Consider the following 21,915-nt stretch of genomic DNA (forward strand, 5'->3'; position numbering starts at 1 on the left):
TGAAATTTCCAGGTGTCTCCATTTTCATTCCAGTTCAAAGAAACCCAACATTTCAATTCGCTGAAACTCTCCTTGCATTTCCAGTTCCAGAGAGGGTCAGTCTTTTGGCCTCAAGAGATCTCCATTTGTCCCCATCAGCTGCCCTCGACCTCTGTAAGCACTGGGGAACTGCTTGGCATCTTGCCCTAAATCCAAGCTTCAACTGTTCTGTCTCACACCAGCTTGATCCGTAAACTAAGAAAAGTACATTAGCAAGGCCGCTGGATATGGAGTGACCCTGAAATGTTCCCAGTACACCATAATCCTTATGGCTGACTGAACAGGACAGACTTAAGCCTGCTTGGCAGTCTCCTAGGACCAGTCTAAGGTCACAAGTCAAAGGGCAGGCCATTATTTTTAACTGTCCTCAGTTCTAAACTGGTTTAACTTCGGTTGCTAAACCTCTGTTATTGTTAGGCTTGATAGCAGCACATGAAGCACTACATGCTTTTGATTAAGGACTAGTGAAATAAGCTGGGTACCATCTGCTGTCATTACTCCTGTATTATGACATCTGCCTCTTCTATAATAGTAGTCTCTGTTATGGTAGTCTATACTCACGCACTTCAGTCTCCAGAATGGGTTTACGACTGTAGATCTTCATTACCCACTAATGTGAAGAGAAATGATGAAATGTAAAATAACAAGGGAGTAGGGTCCTTCTATGCCATTTCACTTCCCTCCTGCCCACAGTTACCTGTCAGTGTGTCAATGCTCACTCTCTTGCTCTGCTTGCTTCCCAGCTCTGCCCAGAGATGGATGGTGTACTTCATGCCTGGTTTCAGTCCTGGCAGGGTGGTAATGGTCCTGTCCTTCCCCACTGCTATTTCCTTGGTGTCCCCACTAGCAGAAGTGTAGCTCACCATATACCTGTCTATGGGAGCTTGGACGCTATCCCAGGAGATGGTGGCTGAGTCCTCTGCCACTTGGTCAGTCACCAGATTCTTCGGGCTGTCCATTTCTAAAAAATAAAGCACAGAGTAGAAAGCGTGGGTAACTAAAAGACACACATGTTCCCCTGAAAACTTTTGCTTTCTAAAGGCCCATGATCCTACCCTCAGGAAGCGAAGGATGACATGGACTAACTCACCTGTAGCTTTACTGGGTCTCAGTGGCTAATCACCATGCTTGCTATTGACAATGCAGAACTGGAGTAAGACAGAGGCCTCAGGAGTGAAATATCAAGCAGAGATACAGGGAAGAATGATTGTGCAGAAGAAGGTCCAACTGAAATTTAAGGTTCATAAGAATTTAGGTCTGGCACAGCCTCTAGAGAGATCCATTAGACCAGTTATTTGGGAGCATGTACAGCCCTGGTGTCCTGGCCGACACAGGGTACACTGAGGCAAAGAAAAAGATGTGAGAGACTGAGGCAGCACCAACACTCTGCTCCCCTTTATCAGTCTCCCTGACAAATATCTCTTTTTGAGCCGTGAGGTGCCAGCAAGGTTAACGCTTCTCTACAGCATGACCGAGGGAAGAAGGCCTTGGCAAAAAGAGGTGGCCAAAGGAGAACATAATCATAGCTAATTCACCGTGTGAAGCTACATCCCTCCTTCCACAGCTGCAAAATCACAACCCAAGATTTCCACAGGTCACCCATGAGAGTGTTTGTGCCTGCCCTCTTGCTCTGCTTGCCTCCTTTCCCTGCCCACACACAGATGAAGTACACCACATCTGGCTGCAAGCTAATCAGGATGGAGACCTGTGTCCTACCCCATCTCTCCCTCATTCCCAGGAAATGCTAGCAGTGTCCTTTGCCAATCAGTCAGTCCTCAGCCTAGCTAAGCAGCAACTTCTATAAGCAAAAACATTGATTATAAAAAGGGAACTACTGATCGTTAAGAGACTTTATCCAGGCTCAAACCATTTGCTACCCTTTCATGTTTTGGGAGAAGACGATTAAAATAGGGGGTTTCCTTCCAAGTCTTGATTCATTGATAAATACTGTTCTTATCAGTGACACTAGTTGAACCATCCTAAGTTTAGGCAGGATTCAACAGCAGTAGTGTATACTGTGGGGCAGAGCTCAGCCACACCTGCCAAGCTCAGCATACATGAAAACCAAAAAGAGCAGGCAAAGCTGGTAAGTGAGGACCACAGTGCTTTAGCAAAGTGCTGTGAAGCTCACACTGACCTGATAGTTTCTGAACTAACAGAGCAGTCATTAGTTCATAGAAGTTCTCTAGACTTGGCACCATCTCTATCTGAAGCTTGAAGGTGCCTGTAGCATGGATGTCCCCACATCATAGGTGACCACAAGATAAACCAGTGTCTAGTATATGCTCTGCCACAGGCCAGAAATTGAGATCACCTCCACAGCATAGTATCATGTAGAAGCACAAAGATTCTCTGGAATACCTGTCACTGCCCCAGTGCTGATCCTCTTGCTCTGCTGGGTTCCTTTCTCTGCCCAGAGAAAGATGACATATTCAATGCCAGGTTTCAGTCCTGTCAGAGTAGTGGTAGTCTCATTCTTTCCCACTTCCATCTCCTCTGTGTCACCATCAACAGAGGTGTAGTTCACCATGTACCTATCTATGAGAGCCTGAACCCTGTCCCAGGAGATGGTGGCTGTGTCCTCTGTCACTTGGTCAGTCACCAGGTGAGCCGGGCTGTCGATTTCTGCAGAGACAGTTAAAAGTGAAGAACACAGGCTGTCATAGTCAGGCTGTACTGTGACACCGTGACACTCCTTCCCCTCAAGGGCTTTGCCAGTTTCTTCCTTTTTCAAGTCCTATTTCTGATCACACACTGATGGGATCCGCAAAGCTGGGTGGTATCAAGGTCTGAGATGATTTGACTGGGGTCTGTCTTTAATCCTTACAGAAGCTCTCCGAGGGAACAGCACAGCCAGTCCTGACCTGGACAGAAGAGAGCCTTTGCAAAGCAAGATATTGTTACTTTCTTATTTTCTCACAGTCACAAGCCTCTGAAGCTCACATAGGTGTCATCTGTCCAGAAAGTGAGAGAACAACCAAAGCTCTTTTGTTAAAGAGATCAGGATGACCCAGGTATGCATTTACTCATCTTCCTTCAGCAAATCCCTGACCTAGAGCATGGGTTTTGTAAACATTTGCAGCAGCTTGCAATTGATTCAGACACTCAGCTTTACAATGTTGTTAGAAACCAGTAACCCTCACGCTGGGCAGATCACTACGCTTTCTTAAGCAGGATTGGCTGCACAGGGGAAAGTAAGTCCCGGTAAGAATAACTGAGGAAAAGGATCATTCTATTGCAAGAAAAGGCATCCTGCATGCTATTAATCCCTCTGCACTTCAATTTCTTCATCTGCAAAAAGGAACTGAGCATTTCCCTATTTCATAATGAAGGATAAATGAATTAACCAATTAAAATAAAACAAGACTGTACGAATACATGAGACACTGCTGCAAAGGCTTTATTTTCCTTAATCCCTATTAGCAATCACAACACAGCCCATTTGTAGTACATACAGGTAATTAGAATCTCTCTGTGATGAGTTGAATTGGTTTCACAGCAAGATGCACTAACCTGAAGACTTGATCTGTTAAGCCTGAATCTCCCTCTGCTGTGAAACTGCCTTGGGATGGACTTATTCCGTGTTAAGGCAAAGCTGGGCTGTAACTTAGACTCTTAACTCCACCTATTTCCCTCTTACCTGTCACAGCCTCAGTGCTAGCCCTCTTGCTCTGTTGTTCCCCCTTTTCTGCCCAGATGTAAATGACGTACTCCATGCCTGGCTTCAGTCCTGCCAAGGTAGTGACATTCTTGTCTCTCTCCACCTCTCTGTCCTCTGTGTCACCATTAGCCGAGGTGTAGCTCACTCTGTATCTGTCTATTGAAGCCTGGACTTTGTTCCAGGAAACAGTAATTGCATCCTCTGTCACTTGGTCAGTTAACAGCTCAGTTGGGCTGTCGATTTCTGTAAGCAAAAGTCATAATTATTAGAAGTTTTATTATAGTCCTGTGGTAATCGCAATGGTCTAAAGACACAGACAACACAAGTTTTATAGGCAGAGGTAGTATATTTTATTAGACTATCAAATATATTTTGAAAAACAGATGAGCTTTGGAAAATGATTCTATGCCCAAAGACATAAAAAGGGCTTGTGTGACCAAAAGCTCGCTTGTTTTTTTCTCCAGCTCAAACTGGTACATCTAATAGAAGTTTTATCTTGAGCTATAAACTGTGTTTTGATCATGCAGTGTAAATAACTGGCACTTAAGTGAGTCCCATTGGATATCACCATTTGTGGAGCCAAATGATTTTGTACTGTTGGATACAGTGCAAGGTAGATAAAACAAGGGCGCTAACCGCTTGCAAGTCCTACCATTCTTGACACGTTGGTAAACACACTTGCATGTCAAGGCGGCCAAGCCTTGGCAGGGCCAGCCAGCCCTCTGCCCCTGCACTGGGTGAGCTGGGCTGCTGCTTTCTGCAGGAACAGTTAGGAGTGAAGAACATGGGTTGTCCCAGTGAAGTTACATTTACTCCTTCCCCTCAAGGGCCCTGCCAATTTCTTCCACTTCTCATCCTTTATTTCTTATCAACTACAAAGCTGGGAGGTGCCCAATTCTGAGGTCTTTCAGCTGGGGTCTAGGTCCCCTCCTCACAGCTGCAACAGCAGGGCTCTTTGTTGGGCAGCAACAAAAGCACAGCTGAGCTGCATGGGCAGAGAAGAAAGTCCACACAGAATATGGTGTTACTGTCTCTTGCTTTCTGAAGATCACAACCTCTTGTCTGGGTTGCTCTGGGAATTAACCCAAAAACCAAATCGCCTGCTTATAATCTCTGTCTGAAATGCAGCTCTTCTGGAACAAGATTACTTCATACTGAGGCAAAACTTCCTACCTCTCACAGCTTTGACACCTGCTGGACTCCTCTGTCTGCCCAGAGGCTGATGGCATACTTCTTGCTTGGTTTCAGTCCTGTCAGAGCAGTGATGCCCTTGTCCTTCCCCACCTCCATGTCCTTTGTGTCCCCATCAGTTGCGTTGTATCTCACCAAGTACCCATCTATCAGAGGCCAGACCCTGTCCCAGGAGATTGTGACTGTGTCTTCTGTCAGCCATCTGGCTGCTATGTGGACACTATGCTGGCAATTTCATAAGAGAAGGTTTGAAGGTGAAGAACCAGGCAATGACACTAGCGAGAACTATGTTCGCATTCTCCACTAGAAGAAAAGCCACTTTCAGTTACCTCCCATTATCACAATCCTTCCCTTGCCCTTTTCACAGACAGAAACATGACGCTAGACTTCACAAGCTGTAAGTCACTATCACAAGGCAGCCTGCAGGAATGTGGCCCTTCAAGGACAGCCCAACAGCACATGACCTGCACAGAGAGCATGTTTTTTTGTGTTGTGTTTTTTTTTTTTTTTTCCCCCCTACTGAATTGCTAAATACATCTCAGCATCCTGAGCAATGAAGGACTTGCAGATGCCTCCCAAATTATTGCAACAGCATTTCTTATTCTGGCTTATTCTGTTGCAGGCTCTAAGCTCCACAGCACATATGCACAACCGTCTGACAGCCACACTGTAATTTACCACACACCAGCTTAGCTGCACTATGATGGATCACACATTAGCTATGTTAAAAGTTGTGATTTTTCATCTGTGTGTACTAATCTCACCTCTTTTGTGAGATGAAGATACATTACTTCTCATTTTAATAAAAGATGCTGAGGCTCATTTGTGTCATCCTAGAGCAGTGCATACTGGGAACGTTTATTTGAATAATCACAACTCAGCTAGTTAGCAGTATAAGATGCTCACCTGTGGCAAGAAAACCAAGTGAATTATTTTCTTGTGTGATATAAAAATCAAGTGATACGAAAATCAAGTTGGTTCTTTAGTTATGATTGCATTGCAGCTGGGTATGGACTGTGCCTGTATGCATATGCAGTACATTTAACTCCTTTACTCCCTGGGTGGTCCAGGAGCTCCCCAGCCAGTCACCTCTATCAGTAAGAACATGGGCTGGCTTGAGACAACGGACCAACTTGAAAGTAGGTCATTGACTGACCTTATGAAATGCTTCATAATTAAGCATTTGACTGATCCTTATTGATCCCCTCTGGGTGGGAACTTCAGATGGTCCTACAAATTCCCTGAGGCAGCTCCTGTAGTGTCTAGTCCAATTTATATGCTTAAATGTGTTGGTTGACATCCTGAGTGAAGCATCCCAAACACTCGCCTAGGTAATTTCTGCTGCAGAAGTACAGATTGCACATGGATAAGACATTTGTAAATTGTCAGCAGAAACTGCTCCTGTTCACACAGTGACATTGGACCATGGCTAGCTGGATTATAAGAACTGAGCAAAACAGTGGTTCGATGAGTTTCCCAATCTAGCTGCAGACCCTGCTGCAAGCATCCTTCCAGTGGAGACTCCCTGCCACCAAGGGACAGCGATCAAATGTCCTGTTCAGCGACTTCATTCTCCACGTGATTCTTACCTTATGCCATGTTGCCAAATAAATTTGTTTTTCCTTTTTAACAAACACTCAGTCATGACTACCTGTGCAAAATGTGTATGAGCCCCCTGTCCTGTTGGGAAAGGCCACAACAGTCACCCAAAGGAAAGCTTGGAGGTGGCTTATGGTATTTTAAAGGCAAGGCATGAATTACATGTTCCAGCTATGAGGCTTCAGTTTTGGCTGTGTTTCACTGTTCTCTGTACCGATAGTAACTGGTGCCTTGCCATAGGACCTGTCCATAACAGGACTCAAAACAAAGAGTTTTCACACTGAGCTGGAGACCTACACTAGTAAGAATGACATGGTTTTTTTTTTTTTTGCCTCACTAAAAGCCTGTGGAAAGCAGGAGAAGCTTTACTAAAACAAGTAAAATTGATGAAGGAGTTTGAAATTCAAACTCAGCTCCCTCCGCTGCTGCTGCTACAACTTACCTGTCATGGCACTGGTGCTTGCCTTCTTGCTCTGCTGGGGTCCCTTCTCTGCCCAGATGTGGATGGTGTATTCCATGCCTGGCTTCAGATCCAGTAAGGTGATGCTGTCATTTTCATTCCCCACCTCTATTTCCTTGATGTCCCCATCAGCTGAGGTGTATCTCACCATGTACCTGTCTATGGGAGCCTCAACTTTATTCCATGAGACAGTGGCTGTATCCTCCGTCACTCTGTCAGTTGCCACACTGGTTGGGCTATCAACTCCTGAGGGAACATTTCAAAGTGAAGGATTAGGAAACTCCAGCTGAATTAAACCACTACAATACCTGTCACGGCACGTGCACATTTTCTTCATTTTGCCTTGCTGCTTTGGCCAGCTAAAACAGAGAGTCACCTAGATTCACCCTACAACCCCTTGAGAAAGAAACCAGCATGGTCGGAGTGGGGAGAAAGCAGGACTGTTCTACCATTTAGATGAAACTTTCCTTTTTTTTTCTGCAGGAAAAGCTTGCAGGCTACCTGCCTCACCTTCCACGGGTACCGACTCAGTCAAGCATTACCTTCTCGCTTGCCCTCCTCACAGCACCAAGTATAGGCCCCATCCTTTCTCTGCTGCCAGTGTCAGCCATTTATTGCTCCTCCCTTTCTGCCTACCCTGCAGACCTGTCTCTCAGACTCCTCCAAGGTTTCTGCTATTTTAGGCGGTGAATCAGAATTTAGTGGCAGCTCTTGTAATAGCTGGTATTTGTCTTAGTCGCAGCTCCTAAATTCCCGGGGTTACATAAGAATATGAGCAGGATTACTCATTGTGGATTTTTTTTCCTTTGTGAGAAGTTTTGCAGCCCCCATGTCTGTGAAGAACAGCTTGAAAACACAAGCCAAGAGTGTTCCAAATAATCAGAATCCACACAAGGAAGAAGAACAGCCTTACAATGGCAGTGTGCAAGTCGTAGGTTTTGTTGTTTTAAATCAATTTTCTTTTAATGGAATAATTTACAAGACAACCTCAGGAATGTCAGACCTGATTTGGGATTTTTCACTCTCTGGATGCAGCACACCTACCCTTTTGTACGAGAGATGAATTTCAGAGTTTCCAGAATCTTATAGGTAGAAGAATTTTGAGCTTTCATTCAAGTTCTCTTTTGCAATATAATAGCTCAAAAATACTCTGCCACATTTTTGATGAGCTTGAAGCATCAATGAATCAACAGGGCTTCTAGATCTGCTTTTGTGTGAATTTTGGGGTTGTCCTATGCAGGGACAGGAGTTGGACTTGATGATCCTTGTGGGTCCCTTCCAACTCAGGACATTCTGTGATTAACATTCAGGTCTGGAATGGCTAGGCTGCCAGTTACAGGAAAAATAACAGTCAAGTAACAGTAGCATCTGCCAGGCCTTCTGAGCTGTACTGAGCACACAGTCAGAGCAGAAGTGAGCTTCAAGATGCTTCTGCGCTCTCCCCATGCTGGAAATGACGACGTCTGACTCAGGCTCTGTTACAAGATAAAGCAGTCCAAAGCTTCAACCTTCAGCCTCTAAGGGCCAGCAAGTAGCTGAAGCCCCTTCAGTCACTTCAGATGCAAGAGGTGAAGACGCAAGCTATCACAGAAATGCCAGGACTGTGCCACAGTGCAGCCCACCGGACAAGCACAACTTCACCTCCATGGGGGCAGGTGTGTCAGACCACACAGCGGGCTGGGACTATAACCCCCAGTGGAAATGCAGGCCTGGCAATGGTGTGCTAATCTGCCCCTCAGTCCAACTGTTCTGTTCAGTCTGGTGAACAGAAAAATAATGCTGGAGCCAGGCAATACAGGAAGGAAGAAGAACTTGTCCTCTTCCGTATTGCTCCTGGGCTCAGAGACCAGACAAATCATCAGTAGCTAACAGCTGCAAGGCAGTCAGCGGCAGCTGTCCGGAGGATCCATGAGGAAGGGCTATATCCAGACCACAAATCGTGTGTGCTAGGTTTAAGGAAGGTCATCCTGTCAATGATCTAGTTAGGGAAGTCATGAACCAGAAAACTGAATTACTGCTGGACCTAGCTCTGAGCTCGTTTGAGGGTTGTTAGTACATACAGAGGCCAGCTTACTACGCTTATCCTGTGTCTGGCTGGAGCCGTTAGTCAAGTTAAGGGTGAAGTTACTGTAGATTTAAAACCAAGGCAAAGGACTGAGCTAGGGCTACGTTTAGTGTTTAATATACGGTGTAGACAAGCTTAAACAAGATATAAGCAGACCTGGCTGCAGGTCATGCATGAAGAAGCAGCCAATTACACACTTTTCATGCTGTGATCTTGACAGATCTGTCCCTGAATACTGTACTAACATCACTATCATAAAAGAAACTTTCCACGTACCAGTCCTACCACTCACTGAGGATGGTTTCCCCTCTGTATCATCTTTCACAGGTATGATGGTGACCTCGTACTCTCTGCCAGGTTTCAGGCCTACAAAAAGCAAAAGGGAGCATTATAAACAATTAGGGGAGACAGTAATTTTTCTTAAAGAAAGCTATTTTGTTTAGTCTACCCAGTTCTTGGTTTGTAGCAGAGAGGAACTTTAGATTTAGAAGTTTAGATTTCTGCCTGAACTTCCTTTTGTCTTGAGAATGCCTTGGTAGCACTTTTGGTCCAGGCTTGCCATTAGGGCATACGTTGACATACACAGTAAGCAGGGATTTCCGTAACACAACTGTTATCAGATCTGAAATAGAATATACTTTATTAATAACAAGGATGGAATTAAAGCTGAATGAATATGCCTTGAAACTTGCTATCCGCAGGTCATAGAAGCTTTCTCCCTGTGGAGACACCCATCATTATGGGATAAGGGAACCCCAGTAGATCTCACCCTGGCCTATAGTAGGCACAAGGTGAAGGAAAACTGCCCATCCACACATGAGAGAAGAATCATCTCAGGACTATGGTCTGACCATCAATCGCTCCTGCCACTTCTCCCTGCCCCTGCCCAGTTTGGAATACCCAGAAGTACTCACCAGTCATGATGTGTCTGCTCTTAGGGTCATTGCTTTTGGGCACCATGACCTGCTTCTCATCCATCTCCACCAGGGATCTGAACTTCAGCTTGTAATAATCCACATCTGTTGGTGGGTTCTCCCACTCCACTTCCAGGGAGTGCTCCATCTCCTCCGTCACCCAGATGGCATTGAGTGCAGACAGGACTGGGAAGGACAGCAGAGGGCCGTGAGGAAGCAGGATCAGCACCAAAAGGTGAATATAAGATAGGAAGTTGCTGAACAGCCCCCTCCCTCCCCAGTCGCCTGCTCTAAGACCTGAGACGTTTTCCTGAGCCAAACTGAAGAGTTAAGCAAGTACAGTACAATCGTTATTTCAACAGGCTTAGTTTTACCCATGGTAACACTCCAGCTCAAGAGTTTTCTGGCTCTCAGCTCCCACCTGTTGTGCTAGAAGTAAGAAAAATGTCAAAATAACCAAACTTTTCATTGTTTTTGCCAATTGCAGGCAGACAGCATACTATCAGCTGCTAACAAAATGCCGTTTCAGTTCTAGAGAGAATGTGTCAAATATGCAGTCTTTCCATACCCAGACTCCTAACCTCAGTAGCATCAGGCTCATTTAGTCCTGGGAAAAGACTATGAGGAAAACTTGCTGCTGCAGGCATGTTTGGCAAATTAGTACCTAGGAATGACATCCTGCCTACTTTAATGTCCCTTCTGCATCCAGCTGAACAGTTCATTATTCTTAGTAACATGCTGGCCTTATATTGCATGCTTCCATTCCTGCTTCTTGAAGCGGGCAATGTTATGGATTCCCTGGAATTCAGGGGTATCAATGCAAGTAGGATTTGGACAAGATAAAGGGAGAGATACGAAATTTGCAATATGTTCAGCCCCAACAATATATATCTGGAAACAGATTCTCCAGAAGAGAACAATGGCAAAAAAATGCAGCTGAGACTGGGAGGAGAAAGTGCTGTACAGTGATGTTACAAACCTGCAAAGCCGAACAATTTGCTCCACTTGTTTGAAACTAACTGTAAAGTTCTACAGCTTCTGATGATGAAGAAAAAGCTTGCCTGGTCCTACCTGTACTTGCTTCTAGATACTTGGGCTCACTGGCAATCCCCTTCTTCACATGACGAAGCGTGACATTATATGTGGTACCAGGGCGGAGACCCACAATCTCATAGCTGAGCTGCCCTTTGGGCACGTCGACTTGTTTCACCAATGTCTCATACCCTACTGGATAATAGCTAATGAGGTAATTATCCACATCAATCATTTGATCCCAGCTGACAGCCAGAGAGTTCTCTGTGGAGTTCAGCAGCTGCAGGTTCTGAGGAGCAAGCACTAGAAGAGAAACAAAGAAAAACACTGCAACAAGGATGACACCTTAGCATTTGGTCTAGGGCTCACATGGCCAAGCAAGAAACTTTTTCAAACCTGTTTTGAATATAAAGAGAATACAGAACTGGAACTCCCAGTCTGTGGTCATCTTGGATTTGTCCATTTCTTTCTGCCCAACAGCATATCGTTAAATACAAATGCATTTTGCAGTCAGTAACAAATACAATAATTTCCTGGACTCTTCTTTCCAGCTTCTAAACCCCCACTGGCATTAGGAAAACTCTCTCATAAGGCTGTCCCTTTCAATGCCTCTAGGAAGAGAAAGAAAAGCCAAAACCTTCTTTTCATATTACTGTCAGAGTTATTTCAAAATGTCAACTAGTTCCCAGAACTGGGCAACACAGGTCCTTCATGTCAGAGGTAGAAAACTGAGCTTTTATACTGATGGAAACTTACACTTGGTGCCTGGAGGAGACCTGGGCAAATCTGCAGCACATAATAAATTTCAGGACGCCAACTGTGTCTTAACCGTTTTGCCACAAGACAGACACATCAGTGTCTTGAAGCAGGCCTTGAAAGCAGTCATGTACGACACCTATCAGAAAGTTTACCTGATTTTAATGACAAGTAAGCACATCATAAACTGATCAAACCGTCTACCAGCTGTATTTCATTAGCAAGGCACTAACCGATAGCAAGTGCCTGTAAAAAGGCATGGCGTCAGCAACGTTAGGTCAGATAACATCATGAGATTCTTCTCACTTGAAAGGCAGCATTCATTCCCTTGTGTAATTCACAGTTCTCACCAAATTCCACCCTTAATATGTGCATGCCATTGCTTTTGATGAAAACTGTACAAAATGTGAGAACATTCATCCTGCCTCTCCTTGTGATACAGAAGCTGGATTTGAATAATCCAGCTTGGCAGTAAAACATTAAATAACCTAAATACACATGATGATGTTTATCCCTTGTCTAAGCATAGTTTGGAAGAGGATTGCATCTGCCTCTCTGAAGAGGAGAGATGTGGCATAAGAAACCAGTATCATCTGTTTAGGACAATGCCTAGGACAGTTTGTGTTTCCGAGCAGGGCATTTTGACAAGGGGTTCTTGCAAAGGTGGTGGCTCTGTAGCTCAGGGAGATCTGTTTTTGCAATGCAGTTTTTTTGCTCTGCCCCAAGATGTGCCACAGTCATCTTCTCCAGCCAACATGACAAATGCAAGCACTTCAGGACTTGACAAAAATGCTCCTGGTCAGGCGTGGCCCCACGAAGGAGAAGGAGGCACTGCCTGGACTTGGTAACCCTTGAAAACCCCCTCCTCTTGCTCTCCGACAGCAGAGCACCTCCTGGCCTGAAGTGAAAGGGTTCATCACAGGCACAGCACTAATTGCTGAGGTGAATTGGGAGGAGGGGTGGCTGTGGGCCGTGCCAGCATCCATCTTGCGTTCTGCTTGCTCTCATCAACCTCTCTCCATCAGGCAGCTTCTCCTCCAGAAGCAGGCTGAGGCCCTAATGGCTGAAGCAAGCAGGAAACGAGCTGCACATCTGTAGATCCAGCGCTGGGCTGAGAGCTCACAGGGGGGCTAGCGGGGAACCCTGGCTCCCCTGCGAACAGCAGACAGTCCCTCTTTACTTTCCTTTCCAATTTCCTGATTACAGCATCAACACACAGACTTCCTGGTTAAACTAATACTGTGCTGAGATACCAAACAACATTTTGTGGATACCCTTGTTTCAAACTGCTGGTTTATTCATCTTCAGATATCCCACAGTGCTATTTTGGAGTGCCAGTAAACAAAGTTCAGAAACGCCACAGGCAAATACCTGCTGGTCAATGTGTCCTTGTCCTCTATTTCTCCTTCACAAGGAATTGCAAGACATTAATTATACTGTTGCATGCTTGATAGTAATGTCTAGATGTTCAGACATTCCAGTTACCATGGCAATATGCAACAAAATGTGTCTTTTCATGATCTGAGACACACAAACATAATAAAAATAATAAATAAATAAATAAATAAAAACAATGCTTAGTGTAAATCTTCCAGGATGCAGAATTCTACTCCAACTTGGAACAGAAAACGCAATTTGAGAGCTATGGAAGAGGAGTGCTTGGCTACAGATACTGAGACGGAAACCATTTGCCTTTGGACTTAAAACAGTTTTTAAGTAGGAGTGGAGGTGTAGTGCTCAGAAACAGCAGCAAAACATATTGTGCAATATGCATTAACTGTAGTGCTTGCTCACTCACATTCAGAAAACAGAGGCCACTTTCATGGCCTCTAAAACAGCTGCAGGTGTTGTGTAAGGAAGAGGATCCAAGGCTGGACCCAGCCAGCCCTTTGGGAAAGGCTGGCTGGGCAACAGTTCTCTGGGAGAATTGTTTCTGCTCTGGGAGAAACTCTTCTTCTTGCCACCTCTGTAAAGGTGCTGCCTACTGAGCAGCAAATCTCGGTCTACTGACAGGGGAGAAGAGTGCTGGAGCCACACAGAAACATCTCCGAATAGCGTGGAAGGGGTAGGAGGAGTGAAGTTTTGACACAGAGCTCTCATTTGGATGAAGAATTTGAGCTAATAATCTTTTAAATAAAAGGTGAGTCTCTAAGCAGATAGGTCAGGCCTGAGAGGTAAGGGATGATCCAGAGCAGAAAAGACCTGCTAGTAAGGTCACTGCAAACCCTTACTGAGTGATATCTGGTGCTCAGCATGTGGCTGTTACCTGCTTCTCCTTCCTGAGGAGCTGTGCAAGATTAGACTAAGCAGTGATGTGCCGAGAGGCAAAGGTGGCTTTCAGGGTAAAAGGCTGAGTGCTGAAGCCTGGAGTATCAACTTGCGATCATAGGGAGATTATAGGTTTTTCAGAATAGGCACCAAGCCATTCAGCTTTAAGCAGAAACTGCCGGACACACACCTCAAGGTCAGCTCAGTCAGGTCTTCTCAGGCAAATCCTACTGCCTTGTAACAAAGCAGGATAAGGGAGAGTTTCCCAAAGACCTCACTTCAAAGGGAGTTTATTTAAAGGATTTATGCATCACTGTCTCACAGATTTTATCAAATCAATCACCTTCTCAGCAAGCAGGGCACACTGCAGCAAACATGATTTTACCTTCTGTTGTCTCATTTGTATGTCAAGAAACAGACGCTGGCTTCCTCTTTAATTACAGGCTCCATACCCCACTTTGCTCTCTCCTTCAGCTCCTACACACAGGCTTGTACTAACACTACCTTAAACTGTGTTTCCACTCTTCCCCAATTCACAAACGTTTTCCAGGCAATTCTTGAAGACAAGGACCATTCATCAATCCCTAGCCCAGCAAGACCTCAGAGAGGAACATGGTGGCCCCAGGCTTGGCTTACCTACAATATTAGCCAAACACTTCCTGGGCAGGTAAAGAGGGAAGCTTAGAATGAAAGAAAGGATAGAGTATGTCTTACCCTGGGAGCAGTCAAGGCCAAAGAAGCCATCATGGCAGTAGCACTCTCCTGTGTCACAGAACCCATTGCCACTGCAGTCCCCGGGACATCGTTTCTCACTGCAGTCCTCTCCGATGAACATCTCATAGCACTGGCAGACCCCTTTGGCTGTGTCACAGATGCCGTTGCCACTGCAGTTCTCAGGACAGAGCTGCTGGCTGCAGTCCTCACCAAAGTAAGGCTCATCACATATACACTTCCCACCGTCACAGCGCCCATGGCCGCTGCAGTGGCTGGGGCAGGTGGGGCGGGAGCAGTCACTGCCCTCCCAGCCCTCAGCACACTTACAGCTGCAAGTCTCATAGAGGAAAGTCCCATGGCCGCTGCAATGCGAGACACCTGGCCAGGGCAGCACCAGGATGTACAACAGCAAGTGCGACACACAGATGAGAGAAAAGGCGGGGGGGGGGAGGGAAGAGAGAGAGAGAAAAAGAAAAAAATTAGGAACATAGCAATAGACAGGTAGTGCAAAGGTATGTTCAAGGTCATTAAATGAAAAGCATGAATATCAGTGGAAAACATGGGCTGAAAAAGACCTGAAGATACCACCTGGTCTGTCTGCCCCAGGTCCAAGGAAGGACCAGCTCCACCCTTGCCTTTCCCAGCACATCTGTCTGTAGTCAGCAGGAATGCAGATTCCACGATCACTCCAGACAGTCAATTAGAAATCTTTCCACAGCCTCTAACCTGAATCTTCCTGGCTGTAATTTAAGCTCACCATTTCTGACCACAGTTATTTAAAGATGGAGAGTACATTATTCTCATCTGCTATATACCTTTATTTTTCATGTAAGCAAAGACTTAGCCCTTCTCCTTGTCTCCATTCCCCAAACAACAACAGTTTGTCAAATCTTTTCTTAGAGGCCATGCTTTACAAACTTTTGATCACAGGCAGAGCCAGTAGCCACTGCAAAACATCATCATCATAAACTCTGCTCTTCTTTTAGTCAGTTATCAAGGAGGAAATAAAAAGACAAATTCTCAACAACTGCAAAATTCTGGAGGCAAAAATGAGAAAGGAAAAGTTACCAACAAGAAGTGCTTCCCTTATCTTCCACCCTCCCCCAGAAATTCCTCCACTGAATCCTCCCACCTATGCGAAACTCAGGAACTGTTCCCTTCCGCTTCTGGGAGATGCCTGGGGAGATTTCCCCTGTGCTGGTTCCAGAAATGGTACGTACTACCGCATTTTGGGACCTTCAGATTTCCTTTCACATCACAGAAACTAGAGCACCATCCCATCTGTAGGACTCGAGCATTTCGCTCATGGAGAATCCCCAACAGCCTTGACAAATGGATTCCAGTCCCCAGATCTCTGCAGTAAATAGGCTGTATCTGGGATGTAAGAACAGATACTGCAATTGTTACCTACCTTGGCTTCCCCCACAGCACTTCTGAGGGCTGCAGACTTCTCTCAGCTCTGCCACTTCTTTCTCCAGCTTCTCCACCCTCTCAAGCAGACCCTTAATGTGGGTCAAAGTTTCACAGTCCCCTTTGGGTGCATGCACATGGATGTTGTGCCTAAAGATGATATTCTGCTCTTCATTTTCCTCAGTCTCCCCAGGATCTAGCTGCACCTCACTGTTGTCTTCATGCTGTAATGGATCTGCCTCCACCTTAATCTGGGAGGATGTGGGCAGGTCAATCTTGTAGGAGTGGCTGAAGGATATTCTTTGACCATTGCTGGTGCAGTTGTGAGATGCAGGTTGTTGAATGGCAGATGTCTGAAGAGCACAGCACAGCAATATTCCCATTGGGAAGGCAAGCCAGCTCTGGAAATCCATCTGGTAGGCTTTCAGAGGAAGCACTGACCCCTCAAACAGCACAGCTGCTTTCAAGAAGAAAAATGTAAGTAGTGTGATCATAAAGCTGGTTTTCATGATTTTCTAAAAGACAAATTCTCTGGTTTGCCCTGGTTTAATACTAGGTTGGTCAGTACCTGGAAGAGAGTCACACTGGATGAATTAGATACAAAAGAGCTTCTAGACCCCCCTGACTAGGAGCTTTACGTTTGCAACTTTCTAGTGAGACATAGTATCATGATCCATAGCAATTATTAATTATGCCATAGCACTTGTTATTCCCCTGCAGTTACAGTAGACTCTCAGCTGTGATCTGGACTGCTGATCATCTTTCTGGCCATGGTAATCTCCAGCAGCTTGCATGGTTTTCAACTAGAAGCTTGATAACTGTGCTGATGCTGCACGCATGAAAAATTCAGACATTGATCTCTCGGTACCAGAAGTCTGGGAGATAGTTTTGCCCACTTTACATGCATCACGCCATGAGATGTCTTTCCCAGGACAGCTGCATTTCAGGCACGGGTAGAAGCGTTTTCAGGAAGGTGTTGAAGGGGATGCCAAGAGTCAGTTTCTACAGGGACTATAAGCATAGAAGGCTTTCTCAAGGAGGGAGATCAGCTAAGAGAAGTGAACGGCAGAACCTGACCAAGTCTCAGCCCCAGCCTTAGAGCCCCCATCTCTGCCTCTGCCCACTGGAGGGAGAAAAGGGGAGCTGAGGACATCTGCTCTGTAGAGGCAGGACTAAGATCCTCACCTGGCTTCACATGTGTTGTTGATTACATGTCACAAAACCCTCACTTTGAGTACAACTGTCCTGACAGAGAGCTGAACCAGCTGTCTTCAGCTTCAGGGTCTTGTCTTGATGATTTTTTATTTAGTCCATCACTTCAAAAAGGCCCTTCAGCTTTAAATTATCAGGTTTTAGCCATGTGACTCAAATGATACATAAAATTAAACCCATCCTCTTCTTCTGTTACAGCACATAGTCTACACTATTATCTGGATTGGGGAGAATTAAAACATTTCCTCCATCTGAAACTAGTATTTTGGCATTTTGTGTGCCTGAAACACTGGCTTCACTTGAGGGATTTCAAGTTTATTTTGCTTTGACTCAGTTATCGGATCTGTTACCTCAGCACTGGCAAGGTTCATTTAGAAGCTACTAGAGCAAATCTGTTAACACATGGAGTGAGAGGATGTGTTGTAAACCAATTTGTTTTCCTGTACTTTTATTTCAAAAATATTCCTTCCTTCCTACCCTGCAGACATAAATAGGAAGAGCTTGTTTTCAGGCTGATTAAGTCTCAAAACTAAGACTTAAAAATAAATAAATTGTACTGTTTAATTGCATTGACATTTAGAGGTCAAAACTGAAGTCCAAACATTTAGTTTAAAGTCTTCATGTAGTCTTTAACAGAAATAAGACTGTTTGCTGTAAAGTTTTTATGCTGTCAACCAAGGAAAAAGTTTGGACTTAAGAAAGGAACACCTCATAGGCAAGAACAACAGGAAGGAAGAAGCTGAACAAACATGGGTGGAAGGATAAAATGTAAAGTTGGAAACCTAAATTTATCGGTTGGCTTATTCAATGTTACAAACTAAATTTTGGCATTAATGGTAGATGTCAATCTGTACATGAGGTGATATATACTTGGCTAAATACTTAGAATTTCATATCACAGGATGCAAATACAAAATGCCACCATATGTGACATACTGAGCAGTCGTGCTATTCATTGCACAAGCAGAAGGAAAAAAAAAAACATTAAGTGCTAAATTAGGTAATGTGATAACTAGAAACCATTTGGCCAATATGTATCCATAGTAACAGCACATCTGAACCCAGATAACAGTGCTACCCCAGATAATACTCTTTGAAGTAACAGAGGACTCCACTCCTAAAGAATCATACTAACTTTTCAGCTCCTCTGCTATTTCCATTATAATCACATTTCTGAAAGTCATACAGTCCTGGGTTATGATGAAAATTAACTGTTTCTGTGAAACAATGTTATACGTTCTAAATGTCTCCCAAAGCTTCGGAAGTATCCCTACCATTACACTGATGCCCTACCATTGGCAGCACAGCTACAGGAAGGTGTCCTTCATGCTCAGAAACATGAGGCTTTGGCTACTAAAAAACAAAACCACACCACCATCCAAAATACATATTATACATGTTTATACCTATATGACATGCCACTCTAGTGCTAGCTCATCTGTCTTCAAGCAAAATCATCACTGACATGAAGCAAAATAGGGTACGGATTTAAAGATTCAGTCTACAATTCTTTATCTCATATGAATTAAATAAAATAATAAAATAATAAAATAATACTGCTAATTCCCAAGCAGTAATTTGTTCGGGTTTTGGGGTTTTTTTTCCATCCATTCAGCACTTATCTACTACATTTAACTTACAGTAAGAGAAAAGGAGGGGAGGAAAAGTATGTCACTCTGTGGAGGCAGGACTTCTTCCCTATCTCTGTCTCCCGAGATTTTGCAAATACCTGTTTGTGACCAAAGATGCAGCTTTCCCAGCCAGACCCAGCTGCTATTCTGTTTCCCCAAGACTCGTCTCCCTCAAAGGGCCACAGAAACTAACTATATCTTTCTTTTTCTGCTGTGCAGCCTTCTGAAACAGATAGAATCACAGAATTGTCTAGGTTGGAAAAGACCTTCAAGATCATTGAGTCCAACCCTTAACCTAGCACTGCTAAGTCCACCACTAAACCATGTCCCTAAGCACCACAGCTACACATCTTTTAAATATCTCTAGGGATGGGGACTCAACCACCTCCCTGGGCAGCCTGTTCCAGTGCCCGACTACCCTTTCAGTGAAGAAGTTTTTCCTAATATCCAACCTAAACCTGCCCTGGCGCAGCTTGAGGCCATTTCCTCTCGTCCTATCGCTTGTTACTAGGGAGAAGAGACCGACCCCCACCTCGCTACAACCTCCTTTCAGGTAGCTGTAAAGAGCGATAAAAGTCTCCCCTCAGCCTCCTATTCTCCAGACTAAACAACCCCAGTTCCCTCAGCCGCTCCTCATAAGACTTGTGCTCTAGACCCTTCACCAGCTTCATTGCCCTTCTCTGGACACGCTCCAGTACCTCGATGTCCTTCTTGTAGTGAGGGGCCCAAAACTGAACACAGCACTCGAGGTGCGGCCTCACCAGCACCGAGTACACGGGCACTATCACCTCCCTGGTCCTGCTGGCCACACTATTCCTGATGCAAGCCAGGATGCCATTGGCCTTCTTGGCCACCTGAGCACACTGCTGGCTCATGTTCAGGCGGCTGTCAACCAACACCCCTAGGTCCTTTTCTGCCAGACAGCTCTCCAGCCACTCCTCCCCCAGCCTGTAGCGTTGCATGGGGTTGTTGTGACCCAAGTGCAGGACCTGGCACTTTGCCTTGTTGAACCTCATACAATTGGCCTCAGCCCACTGATCCAGCCCGTCCAGGTCCCTCTGTAGGGCCTTCCTACCCTCCAGCAGATCGACACTCCCACCCAACTTGGTATCGTTTGTAAACTTACTGAGGGTGCACTCAATCCCCTTGCCCAGATCATTGATAAAGATATGAAACAGTACCAGTCCCAATATCGACCCTTGAGGGACCCCACTTGTCACCGATCTCCATCTGGACATTGAGCTGTTGATCACTACCCTCTGGATGCGACCATCCAATCAATTCCTCATCCACTGAACAGTCCACCCATCAAATCCATATCTCTGTAATTTAGAGAGAAGGATGTTGTGGGGAACTGTGTCAAAGGCCTTACAGAAGTCCAGATAGATGACATCCGTAGCTCTTCCCTTGTCCGCTGATGTAGTCACTCCATCATAGAAGGGCATTAGGTTGGTCAGGAAGGACTTGCCGTTGGTGAAGCCATGCTGGCTGTCTCAAATCACCTCCCTGTCCTCCATGTGCCTTAGCATAGTGTCTAGGAGGATCTGTTCCATGATCTTCCCAGGCACAGAGGTGAGGCTGACAGGTTGACAGTTCCCAGGGTCCTCCTTTCTACCCTTCTTAAAAATGGGTGCAATGTTTCCCTTTTTCCAGTCAGCAGGGACTTCACCTGACTGCCATGACTTTTCAAATATCATGGAGAGTCCACTACATCAGCCAATTCCCTCAGGATTTTGGGATGCATCTCATCAGGTCCCATAGACTTATGTATGTTCAGGTTCCTCAGGTGGTCACAAACCTGTGCATTTCCTTCTTGCTCTTTAGTTTGACCAGCAGGTCTCGACTCATCCATGTCAGTCTCTTGCCTTGTTTTCCTGATTCCTTACACCTGGGTATCGAGAGCTCTTGTGCTCTATGGAAAGCATCTTTAAAGACCTGCCAGCTCTGTCCTGCTCCCTTGTCCCTGAGGGCAGTTTCCCAGGGGGTCCTATTGACTAACTCCTTGAAGAGCTGGAAGTTTGCTTTCCTAAAATTCAGGGTCCTTACTATACTCTTCACCTGACCAATATCCCTCAGGACTGTGAACTCCACCAGTGCATAATCACTGCAGCCCAGGCTGCCTCCGATCTTGAAATCACCGATCAGCTCACTTGCGTCAGTAACCAACAGGTCCAGTATCACATCCCCTCTGGTAGGGCTATTACCTTGCTTAAGAAGTTATCCTCAATGCATTCCAGGAGTCTCCTGGATTGCCTATAGCTCGCCATGCTACTTTTCCAGCAGATGTCAGGGTGGTTGAATTTCCCCAGCAAGATGAGAGCCTGTGAGCACGATGCCTCCTGTAGCTGGAGTAAGAAGGCTTCATCAGTGGGCTCCCCTTGATCGGGTGGCCTGTAGTAGACACCAACCACAAGGTTCCCTTTGTTGCCTCAGTCTCTGGTTCTTACCCATAAGCTTTCAACCTGCTCATGGCTATTCTTCAGAGACAGCTCTTGACACTCTATCCATTTCTTGATGTAGAGGGCAACTCCTCCGCCCCTCCTCCCTCACCTGTCCCTTCTGAACAGCCTGTAGCCATTGATAGCCGCACTCCAGTCACGGGATTCGTCCCACCAAGTTTCAGTAATGGCAACTAGGTTGTAGCTTTTTAGCAGCATGGTGGCTTCCAACTCCTCCTGTTTGTTGCCCATGCTACATGCATTGGCATACAGGCACTTCAGCTGGGCTGTCGTCCATGTCACCTTCTTGGAGGAACACTCCTTAATTCCCATGAGGTATTTCACTGGTGTTTCCCTGTTGGCTCCTATTACCTCAGGAGCCCCTGTCTCATCTCTATAAGACAAGTGTGCTGCAGCGTAGCCCGCGCTCTCAGAGCAACAGGCTGAGGGCTCTTGCTAGCACCCCATCCCTCTAACCTTGGCGTGTCATCCCACAGCTTGTCACGAGTAAGCCTGGTATCATTC

General features: G+C 45.4%; 1 protein-coding gene across 2 annotated transcripts in view; it reads right to left on the minus strand.

Annotated features, from left to right (window-relative positions):
• Positions 1 to 21,915, minus strand: part of TNN (tenascin N) — a 36,373-nt gene that overhangs the window by 8,439 nt on the left and 6,019 nt on the right. For both annotated transcript variants that reach the window (XM_087733872.1, XM_087733873.1), the window contains 9 exons: positions 16,111 to 16,566; positions 14,700 to 15,077; positions 11,001 to 11,264; positions 9,930 to 10,115; positions 9,292 to 9,381; positions 6,933 to 7,196; positions 3,680 to 3,943; positions 2,401 to 2,664; positions 737 to 1,000 (listed from right to left, as the gene is read on the minus strand). In XM_087733872.1, coding sequence (XP_087589998.1) covers positions 737 to 1,000; positions 2,401 to 2,664; positions 3,680 to 3,943; positions 6,933 to 7,196; positions 9,292 to 9,381; positions 9,930 to 10,115; positions 11,001 to 11,264; positions 14,700 to 15,077; positions 16,111 to 16,522 — 2,386 coding nt within the window. In that variant the 5' untranslated portion in view covers positions 16,523 to 16,566. The remainder of the gene's footprint in view (positions 1 to 736; positions 1,001 to 2,400; positions 2,665 to 3,679; positions 3,944 to 6,932; positions 7,197 to 9,291; positions 9,382 to 9,929; positions 10,116 to 11,000; positions 11,265 to 14,699; positions 15,078 to 16,110; positions 16,567 to 21,915) is intronic.

Source organism: Nipponia nippon, unplaced genomic scaffold (assembly GCF_047370975.1).
Source record: "Nipponia nippon isolate SJK-2023a ecotype South Korea unplaced genomic scaffold, ASM4737097v1 scaffold_5, whole genome shotgun sequence".
Taxonomy (NCBI): Eukaryota; Metazoa; Chordata; class Aves; order Pelecaniformes; family Threskiornithidae; genus Nipponia; species Nipponia nippon.